At 51.6% G+C, this 17,345-nt stretch overlaps 1 protein-coding gene across 5 annotated transcripts in view; it reads right to left on the reverse strand.

Annotated features, from left to right (window-relative positions):
- The window catches only part of LOC129045699 (thyroid receptor-interacting protein 11-like), a 41,687-nt gene extending 24,349 nt beyond the window's left edge, over nt 1–17,338 (reverse strand). For all 5 annotated transcript variants that reach the window (XM_064583978.1, XM_064583977.1, XM_064583975.1 and 2 more), the window contains exon 1: nt 1,738–17,338. In XM_064583978.1, coding sequence (XP_064440048.1) covers nt 9,765–14,069 — 4,305 coding nt within the window. In that variant the 5' untranslated portion in view covers nt 14,070–17,338 and the 3' untranslated portion in view covers nt 1,738–9,764. The remainder of the gene's footprint in view (nt 1–1,737) is intronic.
- Between the last annotated feature and the right edge of the window lie 7 nt (nt 17,339–17,345).

Below are 17,345 nucleotides of genomic sequence, written 5' to 3' on the forward strand. Positions count from 1 at the left end.
ACACAGGGGGGCATCGAAAACTGAGGCAAAGAAGAACAGAGAAATTACAAAAACTATCCCCTAGAGAGTCAAGAAAAGGAAAGCTCTAGTTATATTACTTCTCTGTCCTTTGGCTGTGTCTGAATTACTCTACAGTTAACTTACTTTGTTTTAAGTAGGCAAGTTTGCTAAAACGTTTACCAACAAATACTAAATAATCAAGACTACCAATACATTTTAAATAAAATTATACTATGCTACTGAAAAGTATTTTCTGATTATTTCAATGGCACTTCAGAGTCTCTTAGCAAGTAGCAGTCGATATGCGAACATTATTTCTAATTCAACAGTTCTACACATGTGGTCAACAGCACCTGAACACTGGAGAAGAAATGAAGTTGGCTGGAAGGCTTTTAGCTTCACAAATTTCACCACACACTACCGTCAAGTCTTCAATACCAATGTATGTATTTACCTCTTTATTTAATCAACCACCACTAACACCCACTACATGTCAGACAGGGCTCTACGTGTTTCATTAACGTTAAATATCATTTATCTTTACAATCATCTAAGAAGTGGGATTATCATCATCTCCATTTCTCACATCAGGAAACTGAGACCCAGAATGGTTTAGGAACACAGCTCATAAGAGGCAGAGCTCCGATCAGCTTGGCTCTGGACTCCATGTCTTAAATCACTATGTTTAGTCTCCAGGAACCCACAAAAACTGCAAGTCTTAACCCCGAACCTTGGCTTGCCCACCCTACAGTCCCTACAGTCCCTACGTGGCCCCGGCTTCAAGGGCATTCCCTCAATTCCTTTCACAGTTCACACTCCTTCCCTGCTCTAAGTGAACACCCTCCCACATCCCCGTTTTTTTCTTAGCCTTCTGTTCTCAGCTTAAACATTACTGCCTAAAAGACAAACTCGAATGCACCCCGTAGTTCTCAGCACTCGAAGCAAAACGGTAATTATGTATTTCATGGGCAATTATTTGCTTCCAGTCTTTTCCAACCAGGTGGTGATAGGGTAGACGCCGTATCTGTCCTATTTATCCTGGGTTCCCAATCGCTGAATACCCACCCCCCCCACCCCCCCAAAGAGAAGGGCCTACCACGAAGTACACTCTCAACACTTTCTGTTGAACGAACGAACGAACGAACTACACCCCAGCCTGGGCTTTCCGACACCTATCTGTGCTCACAACACGGCCCCCACTGCACCCCTAGAACGCAGCCTCCTGCGGCAGACACGCAAGAGCTCTGCAAAGTCCTGGCTCTGCGCACCACTACTACGTGCTCCTGGGCAGACCATCCCCCCCGCCCCGCCCCAACACACCTTGACTGACCTGATCTCAGGTGCACAACGGGCACCCTGACGATCCCCAACGGAATGTGACCTATGCAAGAGGAAGAACCTGCACTCCTCCTCCCCTCTCAACGCTAGACTTCCTTGCTTCTCGTCGGGCTTCCATAAGGACTCGAGCCCCAAGGAGGCCAAGACCCCGCCGGCCTGCTGCAGGCCGCATTCCCAGTCACGCTCCCCCCAGGCCTGGCGCACAGCACAAGGGAGGTCATTCTCCGCTCCAGGAATGAAGCCCCGCGCCGGGCACTTCACACGTGCGAAACGAGGGTCGCACGAGGTGACGGCGCCCTTTTGGCGAACGAGCGTGTTCCGGAGACACAGGCCCGCCCCCCACCCAGGCCCCAGGCCCCAGGCCCCCGGGGACGCTGGGTCCCCGCGCCCGGCAGGCACCTCTGCACGGAGAAGCATCTTCGCAAGGGCCGCGCACTCCCTCGTCGTCTGGGTCTGTCGAGGAGGACGAACAGGAGCTGAAAGAGGCCGTCCTCGGACGAGCGCCCATGGCCGTGGAGGTTCCGGGGTGCTGTCCCCACCGAGAACAACGAAACCGGGTCCCCGGGCGCTGGGGGGACGAGCCAGCCTCGGAGAGGGAAGGAGGGCTCGCTTCCGCCGCGCTCAGCTGCCGGGGCTCAGACCCGCCGCTCACGTCAACCGCCCAACAACCTTCCCGCTCATTGGCGCTTCTGCCCAGACGCTGATTGGACAGCTTCCCGCCCGCTCGGCCCGCGGACGCGCCCCTTGGGTGCCTCCTCTGGCCCCGCCCACAGAGCCCTGGGCACCGTCTACCCCTCCTTTCCCGTCACCACCTGGCGGGACCGCCGTCAAAGCCCCGTCTTCCTTCGCTCCTGGTGCTGTTTTCTGAGTCTGGCGTCTGTGTGTTCATCACAAGCTTGAAATGGCTGTAGTCTGTCGCAAGGCCAGCTTTCCCCCCACTGAAGTGCTTTGGCTCCCTTTTCAAAACTCAGTTGAGCGTATTTGTGGGGACTCTTTCTGGGTTCTTTGTTCTGTTCTATTGATCTGTGTCTGTCCTTCTGCAGATACCACACAATCGTCCTTAGTAAAACTATCGCAGAAGTTCTGAAACTGGGTAGACTGCATGTTCCCACTTTATTATTATTTTCAAAATTGTTTCTGAAACTACTCTTCATTCCTTTGTCTATCCACATACACTTTAGAATCATCTTGTCTATCAATCTACAAAAGAAAACAAACCCTGACTGGGTTTTGACAGGAATTGCATTAAATCGATCTATCAATCTGGGCAGAATGAACATCTTCACTATGCTTAGGCTTCCAATTCACAAACATGGTATATCTCTGCATTTATTTATATCTCCGATTTCCTCTATCAGTGCTAACGGCTGTGGGCATGCGAGTGCTGGACATGCTTTGTTCGATTGATCCCTAAGTATAGTTTTACTAGTAATTGTGAACGTATGTTTGATAGTGGAGCCCACATGTTCGTTGCTAGCATACAGCAATACAACTTTTACATGTTTCTTCTGTATACTGTTTCACTGTGAAATGCCATTAGTAGTTGTAAGAAGGCTGACATTTTCATAACCTCTTGGGGCATAAGGCCTGAAATGAAGATTCCATATTAAGGGCTGTCTTCACACCAGGGACAATCAAGGAGGGACGGAAACAGCCTAATGCAAGTTCTCCTCTCCCTCCTCCCTCACACGTAAGGTCTCCTAAGCAAAAACCCTTCTCATCACAGGGACCAGACATAGTGCCTGTTGATTTGGGGGAGCAGCGTTCAGTTCCCTAGAAGCCCACTGAATTCTTCAAGCAAGCCACTCATACCCTCCCAAGGGAACCAGGACTTGCCCCACCTTCTTGTTAGGACAAAGTCTTGCCTTCCAAGCCCCTGCTTGTTCCCTCTGTTCCCAAGTGCAATTCCTGTGCAGCCCTGCACAGTGTGTGGTATCCTCCTCCCTTGAACTGTGAGAATATGTGACTAGTCAACTGCTGCCAGTCACATCTGTCAGGTGTCAAGGGATCCCTACAAGCCTAGAGCAGGAATCTCTCTCTCGTCAGGGAACTGAGGAGAAGCTGAATAAAAGCAAGTGACATCACAAACAGGGTGGCCCCACCTTAACTGAGGACACGGGGTCAGCTTGACGTGCTCCTTGGCTTCCTAACTGGCTTCAGAGGGGACAATCACGATCTGGGAGGGAACTGGCAACTGCGGGCCAGCTTGTGTGTTAGCTCGTGTTCTGTTAGCTCCAATGGAGGTCGCCATCCGTTTCCAAACCAATGTCCCATCCTTGCCAACAAGTTGAGTACAGATGCGACTTGACTGTACCTAGGAGGGAGGTGCCATCAGTGTGACCTCCATCTGGCCTGTATCGGTCTCCAAGGCTCCCCGCTGAGGTCGGCAACCCCACGACCTGCTGACTGGGGTGCTTGAGTTCCACCGACTGGGTGTTGGGCCAGTGCTTGGGGCAGACAGACAGATCCGGGTGGGGAGAGCGCACCCCACGCACCGTCCTGGGGATGACCCTCTGTGTTGTGGGTGGAAAGGAAGGGGGCCACGACCCCAGGGAGATGTAAGAATGGCTCCCTGGCTGCCTCCTGAGTCACTGTGGGTCAGGCAACGCGAGTGGCCTTGCCCATCTCCCCAGCTGCCGCTCCTCTCCCCGTTACCGTGTGTCCCCCGGAGCCCTCAGGGTTTGGAGGCGCACATCCATGGCAGCCCAGGGCCCAGGAGCTGATGAGAAACACAAAAGTGGAGGGTCGGCCGTTTGGTGCTCCACCTCTCTCCCAGTGCAAAACCCCTCCTCCACACACTTGCTTTCTCTTAGTGTTGTTGCTTCCCAGCGCGTCCAGGGACTCATCTCTGGATCCAGGGCCTTGAGGCTCCCACTCTGGCCATGGACAAAATGACCTTCCTGGCTGTGGACTCCAACACTGGGGAGATGGACTGGCATGCCCGCAGGAAGAGGACAGTCATCTGTGGGGCCGACCCACCCAGCTCCCTTTCCCCATAAACACCCAGAACATGTGCACCACGTCTGAATAGCTGGAGACAGAAACAAAAACCCATGACTTTATGGGGCTAGAAATGAAATAGTCTCCTGAGGGAATCGGTAGAGTGGGAAAAGGGGGGAGGGGAAGCCGTCCACACTGAGAGAAGGTAGGGCTGTAGCAGAAGATGCTTTGGCTTTATCAACGTCTGCGCTGTGGGTCCTGTGCTCTTTCACTTACCACCCCACTGCCTAAACCTGTTTGGCACAAGATCGCCATCCTCAGGGTCGTGGGGGAAACATCCGTGGCACCCCTGTGGCACAGTGAGGGTATCAATTCACACCCTGACTTACGCCAGGACACCTGAAACCATACGACCATTGCCACGACAGAGGCTCCAACCCTAATGATGCTGATTGGAGACTCTCTGGAAGAAAAAACGGAGAAAGATGAACAGGGTAAAAAGACACTCCCTAACCCAAGCATATATCCAGGACCAAACAAACCCAAGAAAAGGAGGAATGGAAGAAAGAAAACTGGATACAGGAAGAGGAACCCCCCCAAATTAATTCGACATAGGTTCACAATTTGACCCAACTGGAAATCCAAAATTCACAGGGGCGCCTGGGTGGTTCGGATGCTTAGGCGTCCGACTTCGGCTCCAGCCGTGATCCCGGGGACCTGGGATTGAGCCCCATGAGAGGCTCCCTGCTTGGAGGGGAGTCAGTCGGCTTCTCCCTCTGCCTCTGCCTGCAGCTCCCCCTGGTTCCTGCTCTTTCACACCTGCTTGCTGTCTCTCTCTCAAATGAATGAATAAACCGTAAAAAAAAAAAAAAAAAAAAAAAAAGAAATCCAAATTTACTAAGATAATTTATATGGCAAAAGATAAAATGAGGTCAACTGGCTTTTGGCCCTCTAAAACATAGGTTCTGAATTAACGTTAATGTCTGCTAAGATGTACCAGTTGGGTAACCTTCATGGATTCGATACCAGGGCTCCAATTATGCTTGTACCTAGTAAAATAACCGTATTTTCTAGCTTCTGTATTTAATGCTTTGACATCTCAGACTTGCTGACTTTGGAGGGACTGTCCCTGGCAGGCTTAGTTAATTCTTAGAAAAAGTCCACAACTGGCCTGGGAGCATACCTTTCACATCCAAACCAACCGGTACAGAACCCTTACTGCCAACCACCTCATCTTAAGCAGCTCTGGGCCACTATGGCCTCCCTGATCACCGCAAGGGCGGGACAGACTCCTGCAGACACCACTCTGGCCTGGAGCCCCCTGAAATTACTCAAACTAGCCAGTCTTAAACGTGCTTATCCTGCCTCACCTGTCCCTTCCCATGGAAACCACAATAAAGGGTCTTGCCCACATTTTCCCTTCACTCCCTCTTTCTCCTGACCAATCCTGGTGCTTCCCCAGGTGGCCCTGCAAGGCTCTCAGAACCTCCTTTCTTGGGGCCTCTAAATCTACAAAACTTCTTCCATTGTGACAGTTACTTCTATATCTTCCTAACTTATCATACCTGATTAAAATAAATCCTGGTCCCCTGAAAACCTCTGAGACCCCTAGGGCCACCTGGGTGGCTCAGTGGGCTACGCTTTCTTCTCAAGTCATGGTCTCAGGTTCATAGGATCCAGCTCCATGTTAGGCTCCGTGCTCAGGGTGGAGTCAGCTTGGGAATCGCTCACTCGGCCCTTCCCTCCGCCCCCCCCCGCCCCAACTGGGCTCGTGCACTAGGTGTCTCTCTCTTTAAAATAAAGAAATAAAATCTTTAAAAAAAAACACAAGGGAGCCCAACAAATTTAAGGATGGGGAATATTTTGCTAATATAGATTTGGCCAATATGTTCTGTTCCATGCGTATTTCAACATCCTCTCGGTCAAATGTGCCTTGACTTTGAAGGGGACACATTTTACCTTGTTAAGCACAGGGCACCCAAACCTCTCTGCTATCACAGACATCTTTGTGGGCAGGATCTTACTGCACCCGTCCTTCTCCAGGGACATAGGTATGACATCACATTTACGACTACCTACTGTGAGGACATTTGTTTGACACACTTGTTAAGGACATGCAGGTGCAGGGGCGACTGAGTGGCTCAGTCCATTAAGCGTCTGCCTTCGGCTCAGGTCATGAACCCAGGGTCCTGGGAACAAGCCGCGCATCAGGCTCCCTGCTCACTGGGAAGCCTGCTTCTCCCTCTCCCTCTGCCCCTACCAGCCCCTTGTGCTCTCACTCTCGTGCTCTTTCAAGTAACCAAATAAAATCCTTACAAACAAGGAAGGACATACAAGTCCAAATTCTGTCAGTATTTTTTTTTTTTTTTTTTTGGTTCTAGAGGCAACATATTCCTTGTTTATAAATTTTACATAAGCCCATTTAGGCTGCTACTTGTCACTGAGCCCACGCTGGGTGGGGCTCCCCTCAACAAAAGGCTCTAGGATCTGTCCAAAACAACTGTGAGGGGGCGACTGGCTGGCTCAGTTGGTGAAGCGTCGGCCTTTGGCTCAAGTCATGATCTCAGGGTCCTGAGATCCAGCCTGGCAGGGAACTCCCTGTTCAGTGGGGAGCCTGCTTCTTCTCCCACTCCCTTTGACCTCCTCCTCCAGCTCCAACTGTCTCTCAAATACATAAATAAAATCTTAAAAAAAAAAAAAAAATCACCCGTTAGTGCCCTAAGTAAAAAGGCTTTAGCAACTACCTCTCCAGCTTCCTGGAGTCACTGGAATCGTCCATGGACTCCCAATGCAAGAAATGGCCCTCCTTGGCCCTGGGTTATAGACCATGAAAGCAGCAATTGCTGACCATGCACTGGGCTCTCCTGGAAACGGAGTCTCTTACAGACTCTGAGCCTTCATATCCCGCTGTCTGCTCTGCCTCGGGTCATGATACCCCCACCAGCTTAATGTAGTTACCAAGGCCTTCTTGCTACAGGCTGAAGCCAAAGTCTGCATATCCAACCTGCAGGTGGGGGTGGCTGCTTCTATCCACAGTCCATTGCCAGATTCCATGGTGCTGGAGGACGTCAGCCTTTCCTTCTACCCCTTGGCTACCTAAGGATTCCCTTGGGATCAACTGAGTGACCATCAATGACCGTTGATACATTTTGGTTTTGAAGACCAACTCCCCCTCTTGTTCACGTGACAATTTCACTTCCTAGAGAAGCACCTGTCCTACTCCTTAAAAGTCTCAGTCCCAGGTTGAAATTGATGTCTAGATATCAGAGTCCACTGTGATGGAAAGCCTGAGATTAAGATTCAATAGGAAGTGTTGTCTTAGTATCAGGGAACATCAGAGGGCCTCCAATGGCCTCGGTCTCACCCAAAGTTCCCTTCCCCCTCTGCTCCCACAGATCAGGTCTCCTGGCCAAACGACCTTCTTTATCCCAGGGACCAGGCACAGTTTCTCCCCAAGGAGTAAGGTCCATTTCCCTGACAGCGTGTGCAATTATCCAGCAAGCCAGTCATGCCCTCCTGCAGGAAGTAGGGCTCACCGTCACTCTCTTGTTACTACAAGGTCTGCCCCCGCCCCAAAGCCCTTCTTCATTCTGCTCCCAGGTAAAACCCCCTTGTGGCCCTGCATGGTGTGGGCCACGAGTAGACATGGGTAATAAATTAGTGTCGAGCTCATCTGTTCAGCATCCGGACATCCCATAACTTTAGGGTGGGAATCACTCCCTTTACCAACGGGTGAAGAGGAGAAAAATGAAATCCTTCTGCTTTGTACCTTTGGCAAGGCACAACGATGAGGCTCATGCACTTGAAGTTCTTTGGATAAGAATCTATTGGGGGCTTGTAAGAATTCCCTGCGGCTAAAGGGCAGCCTGTATGTGAATGATGCGCAGGAGGGAAGGCTGCAAAAGCAAGGGCTTGGATGGTCTCCTAAAGGTCGAACTCCAAGCAATGAGGGAACCCACAAATAATGGCAGCAGGGAAGTGACATCAGATTTTCGTCTCAGTTCGCCCTGACAGCAGCATGGAGAATGGATTCAAAGGAGGCCGAGTGTGGAACCAGCAAGATCAGTAGGCAGTCTACTGCACTAGTCTGTGCAAGAGACAGGAATGGGTGAACCAGAGCACTGGCAACAGAAAGGGAGGGAAGGATTTAAGATATTTGGCAGGCTGAAGATACAGCACAATGGAAAATTAATGGAATGAGATCTTTCAAGAAGTCTGAATGGGAGGCGCCTGGGTGGCTCAGTCAGTTTAGCGTCTGCCTTTGGTTCAGGTCATGATCTCAGTGACCCGGGAATCAAGCACCACATCAGGCTCCCTGCTCAGCAAGGGGCCTGCTTCTCCTTCGCCCTCTGCCACCCGCCCTGCCTGTGCTCTCCTGCTCTGTCAAATAAATAAATAAAATCGTTAAAAAGAAGAAGAAGAAGAAGAAGAAGAAGAAGAAGAAGAAGAAGAAGAAGAAGAAGAAGAAGAAGAAGAAGAAGAGGGAGAAGGAAGAAGAAGGAGAAGGAGAAGGAGAAGGAGAAGGAGAAGAAGGAGAAGGAGAAGGAGAAGGAGAAGGAGAAGGAGAAGGAGGAGAAGGAGAAGGAGAAGGAGAAGAAAAGAAGTTTGAGTGGATGGTTTCCAGAGTATAGTGGAGTAATGAGCCTGGCACTGCAAACGAAGATTTGGAGTGGCTTCTGAGGAAAGGAACAAGGGAGTTGACCATGGACATTTGAAGTAAAAACTGATTAAATACTGATCAGTAGGAGCTAGTTCGGTAATTTAGGGTATATCCACAAAGGCCTGCATTTCCTTTTAAAGAATGAATTGGAATTCATTCACATTTGTAAAGATCTCGAAGGCAGAGTGATTTTTTTTTTTTAAAAGCAAGTCATAGAATACTATACGCCCAAAAAGACAAATATACATATATTTCTAAAGGCCTGAGATAAATCAGGTTACCCATGAAGTAGATTCCCAGGCAACATAAAATGAAATGGAAAAAACAATTAAAAATAAAAAAGGAGAAAGAGAAATGGGACATAACTGGGAAAATCAAACTCGCATTTTTTAAAAAAATGTATTCATCTTAAACTTTCATGCTATACACCCAGTTTCTCCAACAAGGCGTGGGTGCTCATGTATTTGATAAGTTGGGAACATTAAAACGAGTGGATGTTTTCCTTACCAAAGGTATATGTATATACATGCTCCTTATGAAAACATCAAAGCATTACAAACAATACTGGAAGTACCATTGACCGCAGCCCCCAACCCCACCAGTGTCTACTCTCATAAGAAATACCCACCATTTTCAGTTTGGTGAATACCTCTGCAGTCATTAAAAGATGCCTTTTTTTGTTAACTCATAAAAGAATATTTTTATTAAGCTGAAAGCAAGACTGCAAATATATTACGTTTTGCAAAAGGACATTTTGGGATTAGGTAAACACACAGAGTGACTTGGGGTCTTCCGAGCACTGTCTCATCTCTGGCTTGAGAATCCTCTATTTCTTTGAGAGGCCTTTGGCCGCCATTCCAACCTTCTCCGCAGGTGACAGTATTTGGGGTGCGTACGTGGGCAAAGCATCAGTGACGGCATTTAGAAGAAGGTGCTCCGATCCATCCGCTTCCGGTCCAGGTGGGGTAATAAGAGACACCGTTGTGGTGCGGGGCTTCACATCTTTTTTCCGGGATGTGGATGCTAGGGTAGTGTTCAGACGTGCTGGGCCTTGTTTCATAGCCAGTTTTCCCCTTCCTCCGGGATCTGGGGGCTTCACGTCATGAGCAGAGGGCTTTGGTGGTGGCAAAGCTGAATGAGATTCCGCTTCTAGAAACTGGACGAAAAGCCCTGAAAAAGAATTCTTGGCCATAGGTCGGTGATTTGGCTTCACATGTGTGTTGGGGGCGCTTTTGGATCCAGGCCCCCGACTCATCCAGCTGGTACCACCACCTGGCCCTTCACTGAACAGCTGCCGCATCTGGTCTTCTCGGATCCCCAGCATGCTTCCCATCAACCTTAAGGCTTCCTGCCGTTCAGCGTCAGGGGCTTGGAAAGATCCCAGGAAGAGTCTCCTTAGTAGGGTTTTGTCCACCATTCCTTCGGACTTACTGACTAAGTTCATCAGTTTCTTCTGTGTGTCCTCCAGGATTTCCTGCTGGACCTCATTCTGTTTCTGGAATTCTTGGAGTTGGTCTTCCTTCAGCTCCAAGTCAGCATTTGTTTTATGTAATCGTCCCTGCAATGACTTCAGTTTTCCTTCGAGGCTGTCTGCCTTTTCCATCCATTCGGCGAGTTCCAACTTGAGGTCAGCTAGGATGTGACCATACTGCCTTCCTTCTTCCTGCGAGGCAGCAAGCTGGAGCGCAGTGTCCTCTTTCTGCTGGGTCACCACGTGCAGTTGCTCCTGCAGCGACTCTACCTGCAGACTGGCTCCTCGGCTGGCATTTTCCATGGCAGTGGAAGACAAAACGAGTCTTCCCTGCAAGACCGTCACTTCCTTCCTGAGTTGAGCCACTTTGTCTTCTGAGGCCAGAGCTTCCCGGCGATGAGCGTCTTCGGCTTCTAGAGCGAGGTGTCGCCGTCTCTCCAGCTCCTGGGTTAGGCGTAATTCGCTCTCACGTAAATGGCGAACCTCCTTCTGGAGGGCACAGGTTTCCATTTGTTTCTGTGTCAGGGCCAACAGGACTTCATCTCTCCCCTGTTGGCACAGAACTGTCTTTCCCTGCATTGATGGAACTGCACTGACCGGCCGGTTCAATACCCCGGTCTCGTGCTCTTCTCTCTCTTGCGATAGTTGCTCCAAAGCAAGTGCCTTCTCTTTCATCGCAGCACCCTGGGATTCCTCCTCTCTCCGCATCACTGAAAGCAGCCTATCTGTCTCTTGCAGTGCCTCATCTCCCACTGCCTTTTCTCGAGAGTTTTCCTCGACTTTTGCATTTTCCTCTCTCGGTTGACACACATCCATTTCCAACTCTGCTATTCTCTCCTTCAGATTGGTGACCGTCTGCCTCAAAAGTTCATTTTCACTCACTTGGCTACGGAAGTTCTCCTGCAAAGAAAGCAAGTCCTCACTTTTCGCTTGGATTCGGAGCTCCTGATCCCGAATGAAGTTTTGTAGAACGGCCTGTTTCTCCTTCAGCTGCTCGATGTCGGAATCCCTGTGTTCCTGTTCTGGGCCTTCTCCTTCCCACGTGGCAGCCACTGAATCAGTCCATCTCTGCTTATCTTCCTGGAGGGTTCGAATCATCCTATCTTTTTCTTGCATTGATTTTCTCAGCTCTTCTACCTCCACTTGGAGCAACTCAGAAGCCTCACCCACTCTGTCAGATTTCACGGGCTCCAGAGAGTCCGCTGACTCTGAGCAGTCGGGGGAGGGCTCGAGGAAAATCACGTCCAGTTTCCCTAGAAGGAGATCCTTGGCATTGCAAAGCTCCCCGATGCTGAGCTGAATTTGTGCCAGTTCCTTCTCTAAATGTTGTAATTTTATTTCATTGCCTTTGTACGTCTGCATCAGGTCACTAGAGGTCGTCGGTAGTTCAGAATCCTTCTCGCTGCTGGTGAAAGCCCGCGCCTGGAGTTGTGCCAGCTCTCTCTCAAGCTGGGGTGACTCACGCTTCATATTTTGGACTGTGGTCATCACCTGCTGTTTCCACTCTTCCATGATCTTCACTCGCTGTTTTAATGTGTCCCGTTCCTGTAGAAGCTGCTTGAACTGATCCATATGAACGCCTCGAACCTCATTACCAGGGCTGGAGGGTTGCAGGAGTGTCAATAAAGTCTGACATTTCTGACTTAACGCATCCACTTCGAGGTCTTTTTCTCGAACGATGTGTGATAAATTCTGAATCGTTTCTCTAAACATCTCCTGACCACTACTGTCCATTCTAGTGGACAGTTTTTGATTTTCCTCTTGCATCCGCCGGAGGTCTGCTTCTGTGGCAGCCATCCTATCCGCCATTTTGTCATACTCTGTCCTCAGATTGCTGTTCTCCCTCGTTTTCTCATTTAAGACCGCCAAGACCTGTTCGCTTTTCCAAGCGTACTCTTGCAATTGCCGCTGAAGTCGCTCCACGTCCCCGTTCTGGCTGTGAGAAGCCGCAGAGATCCTGCTGGAAAGACCCTGAATCTCCAAGTCTTTCTGCTGGATAATCTGAGTTAGTTTACCAATCTCCTCTTTGGAGAGCCGATCCATCTGTTCCGTCAGTCGGATGTTCTGTTCAGTTAGAAGCTTCATCTCCAGTTCGTGTTCTTTGATTCCTAGGACTGATATTTGAGTTTCGGCTTCACGTGAATCAAGCTTTTCACTTGCGTTTTGTCTGGGAAGAGGCTGACTGGTTGGGACTTCCACATCATCACAGTCTTCTGTCGGAATGTGCTGGCTTTTGTCAGGCAACCGGGCTTTCATTTGGTCTATCGTGTCCTGCAAATGCTGAATCTCCTCGTCTTTCGCTGAAAGGAGCTGAGCGTGTTCAATATTCATCTGCTCCTGCTGGTATTGGAGCTGCTCCACTTTCTGCTTCTGCTCTTGTAAAGAATGAAGCAGTCCTATCTTCCCCTGCTGCTGGTTGTGAATGATCTTCTGCTGCTCTCTGATTTCCTCCTCGAGATCATCCTTTAACTCCTGGAGTTGAAACACCTCACACTCCAGTTCTACGATCTCGTCTAGGATTTTAGGGTCGAGCGCAGGAACAGAGCGACTCTGTTGTCCTAGGCTCTCCAGTTCTTCTCTCAGATGAGGATTTTCGCCTGTCACGGATGGGAGACACCTGTCTTTGTCCTCCACGGATGGCTGGGAAATGTCATTACTTCTGAAGGTTTGGGTAGACTGACCGAATTCCTCCTGAAGCTCTGGACTTCCTGTAAGTTCTTCAATATACATCTCTTTCTCTTTAACGAGTTGTGTCAATCGCTTCTGCTCCTCCAGAGCAGAGGACAGCATTTCCTTCGTTTCTGTATGGTCGGCGTCCATCTGCTCGATCCTCTTTTTGAGGTGTACTATTTCCAGGTCTTTCTCTTGACTGTGTTGAATGCAATGCACATGCTCTAAAGGGGACAATTCTTTGATAGTTTGCTCATCCTTGTTTGTTTCCTCCAACAGCTTCTTTTCCGCCCGAGCCAATTTTGCTATTAACCGTCCTTTTTCTATTTTTAAAGCCCTCACAGCAGTGTTGTTTTCCAGAGAATCCTCGTTGTTCCGGAGAATAGATTCTTCCAGCTGATGTCTTACATCCTGGAGCGCCAAAACCAACTTTTGGTTTTCTGCTCTGAGATCAGAAGCAACGTTGTTTAAACGGTCATTCAGCCGCTCCATTTCTGCAAGTTGTTGCTTCAACCTTCTAAGCTCAGTTTCCCTTTCTTGAAGTAAGTCATCTTTCCCATGACTGGCAGACTCTTGATGTTGCAGGTCTTCTATCCGTCTTTCATACTCGAGGAGTTGTTTGCGGTGCCTGTCAGTGATGTCGGCCAGTTTTTCTTGATGGACACTGTGCAGTATCGCAACTCCGAGTTGATGTTCCTCGATCTCCCTCATCCGCCTCTCTTCTAGGTCCCTGATGGTGCTCTTCAGTTTCCAGATGGCATTGGAGTCTGAGCTATTCGGTCCCTTGGACAAATGTTTCCAAAGTGTAAGATCAGCCTCCAGTCTTTGGATCTCATTGAGGAGTCTATTGATTTCTGTCTGAGATGATATGACATCACCAAAGTCCATGGTGAGATCCGAGTTGGAGCCGGTCAAGGAAGTCTCACTGCCATCCACTCCTCCCTGGGAATGGCCTAGGCCAGAGCCCAGGCCACCAACCCAGGAGCACATCTTCGCGGGTCATATAACTGTCGCGGTCCGCTGTGGAAAAGCGTCCAGCGCAGTCGGACTACCCCGCCAAGTGTCCCAGAACGCCTGCTTGCGCCAGGCTAAGAATCAGAAGACAACAGGCGTTTCTAGGCAACGCCTGCGCGGGCCCGGCACGCGCCTCCCCTGCGCAGGCCACGTTGCTAGGAAAGCCCGAGACCTTGGGCCTTCCCAGGGCCGACTCTGGCCACCGGTCCCGGTCCCAGACGCTCAGCCCCACGACTTCCCACGCAGGGCTGGGCCCCTTCCCCTGTTCCCCGCTTCCTGGCTGTCCTGGGTGGGCCCCTAGCGAGTGCTCCTGCCTGACTGCCCCCAGGTGCCCGCCCACAGAAAATGCATCTGGCCCTGGACTTTCCCCCAGGAAATGCATGCAATGCATGCAATGCATGCAATGCATCCATTCACCTAGGAGAGCAGATCCTAGGTGCATTTGACAAATATCTACACCTGCGCAGAGGCACGGCCCTCAAGGAGACTTTGGGCATTTCCAGCCTCCAGAGGCTCCAGAGTGTTCCGTCCTTCCGTGCCCTGCCAGCTCTGCGGGGACAGTGCGTCCCACACCGGGGTTTGGCGGTTCACCGGTGGCTCCGTGCGCTGCGCGCATCCGCTGCCTCGCGGAGGTGTGCGGCTGGACCCGGCAGGGGGTCGCGGGCGGCGGTGGCGGTGCCCGAGAGGGGGCCTCCGGGCCCTGCACAGGGCGGCCCCGGGGTTCCCGCCCTGGGTGGAGGACGGGCTGGGTACCGCGTCCCGGGTCTGGCCTCCCAAGGCCCCGACCTGCCGCGCCACTGGATGAGAGGCGGCGAGGGGGGGGCGCCGGGCCCACAGCCGCTTCCACTGCCGCCTCGGGTGGACATGAAGCGACGTCGGCCCCCCTCCCCCCGGGCGATTCCTCGAGCTGCCCGGCCCTGGCCGTGCCGGCCCCCGCCGCCGCCGCCAGCAAGAAGCAATCCAGCTGCATGAAGCAGCTGACCAACCAGACCGTGGGCAGGCGAGCGCGTCGATCCGGATCGGCAGGAGCCCAGACCAGGCTCGGGCGCGGGAGGGCCGGCTGCTCTCCTGGTCGCGCGCTCTGTCCCTTGCCGCCGCCCCACATCAGGCCTCGGGGTCTGGGCCTGGGGCTGCGCCACGCCAAGACCTGGAGCCCGGCTCGGTGCCGCTGCCCGAGCCCCTGGGGAGCAGCTGGGTGGGTCGGCTGTCCCCGTCGCCCTCTGTCCAGGCCCCACCCAGCATCGCCCTGGGCGCACTGGACCCGAGCCTTCCCCTGCCCTCCCCCGGGCTTTGCCCTGGCTGAAAACTCCGGGAACCAGTGAGCCCCAGGCCGAGCGGACGCTGTGCTCTGCGGGCGATGGCCTCAGGCTTTCCGGGTCGCCCCGCCGCTGTAGACCCTCCACCTCCCAGTGCCTCATGGCACTAAATAAGTAAGGGGCCATCAGAGCCCATCGGATCCGCCTACGAGGTTCGGGCGTCCATCCAGGCACTGTAGAGGTGCCGCTGTCTCCAAAGCCGGGCCCCTGTGGACCGGACTGCCCAAGACCTTGACATTGAGAAATTGGGAACTGCGAGGAAAGAATTGTGGAAACGCCTTGGGACGACTTTTAGTTTAATTTTGAATAGCTTTTGAAAAAGCCTTTCTCCCTTTGGATTTGGGAGCCGATTCTTCTCCAGGTTTCTTTGGGGCTGCTTTAATGCTTGACAGGAAACATGATCGATTATGAAATGACAGAACAGACCGGAATTGGTAGACCATCAGGCTGCTGCAACAGGAACGACGGGTGGTTCTGAGAGCTCCTGCAGGTGACTGTCATGTGCCCCGTTATCTGGGGCACATCTTTCAACGTCTTTGGGGCAGGTGGCTGTACTGGACCTACTCTTTAGGCTGGCAGACATATGAAAGTGTGAGTTTTCCACAGCTTTTGCTTCTTTTTTTCCCCAATAGTGGGGTCAAAAGGGGAGTTCAGTCTGACCAAAGCACGTGTGTGCATGGCACGTCCATCCTGTGTGTTCTCCATTCATAGAGCATTGCAGGGCCACGTGCTCGTCCCAAGATCGAGGACCTTGTGAGCAACCCCACAGTGAGGTTCGGTGGTGCTGTGCGGCTTTCTCGTGACTATCATTGGAAAGTCGACCTCAGAATACTTACCTGGGAGAAGATCTTCATCCTGAGGACAAATACACAGTACGTTTTCTAATTCTGCATTCCCTCATACATTGACCGACCATCTTCATGGACTGAACACTAGGCCCCAAACAGCAAAGGTGGACTTAGCGCCTTAAATTACGAACACTATGGTCAGAAATGTATTTTTTAGGTGACTTTGGTCTCCGCATGGAGAACGGACGGAGGACAAAAGTTAGGAGGATCTCACAGCCATCCAGGAAGAAGGTCCAGGGAAGAAGTCATGGGGAGCCTGAACTGGGGCAGCCGCCACGGGGATGGACACTGAGAGGTGGGGACGCACTGAGAGGTGCTGGGGAAGTAGAACCTAACAGACTTTTCCAAAACCCAGACTGAGACAGATTAGGGAGGGTCAGGAAACCACTGTGGGGGGGGGGCGGGGGGGGAACCAGCATTTAGGGGATCAAATAGGATACAAGAGCAAATATCACAAAGCACCCCACACTGTGAGGGCGAGCACCAGCTTGTGGTACTACTACTTTTTCTGTGAGAGGAGAGCACGGTGGGGGGAAAGGGCCGGCACTCTGGAGCCGGGGAATGGGCTTCCGATCCCAGCTCCACCACGTGTCTGCTGTGAGGCGCTGGAAGTCACTCACCTCCCCGGGCCAAGCGTTCCTCGTCTGCACAGTAGAGAAAGTGATAGCACCTCACGGGGTTGTGAGGATTCCTGAGGAAATACATACACGGGAGACTCTCCCAGCAGGACCTGCCCTAGTAAGCGCCGTGGCTGTGCCTTTATGACTTATGACACGGGACACAGACGTGGGGCCTGAGGTACACACACACCGTGAATCGACAGACCGCAAAGATTCCCCTGAACAAGCACAAGGCCCTGTGTAGAGAACAGGGAAGGAACCCGGACTTGCAGGAGCTGCAGTCCTATTGTCCTGGTTCTGCCACTAACCAGACCCGTCGCCTTTCCCGTCAATGAGCGTAGTTACATACACCTGTTCTTGCCCCCTAACAGAGCAGGTGAGGGACCAAATCAGGGAACAGCTACAAAAGGCCTTTGTTTCATATCACCATCACCCAGCCTTGCACATCCTCAAACCGTACCGAGGACA

The sequence above is a fragment of the Mirounga angustirostris genome, unplaced genomic scaffold (genome assembly GCF_029215605.1).
Source record: "Mirounga angustirostris isolate CCGP_5_RB_7025 unplaced genomic scaffold, mMirAng1.0.hap1 SCAF_242, whole genome shotgun sequence".
Lineage (NCBI taxonomy): Eukaryota > Metazoa > Chordata > Mammalia > Carnivora > Phocidae > Mirounga > Mirounga angustirostris.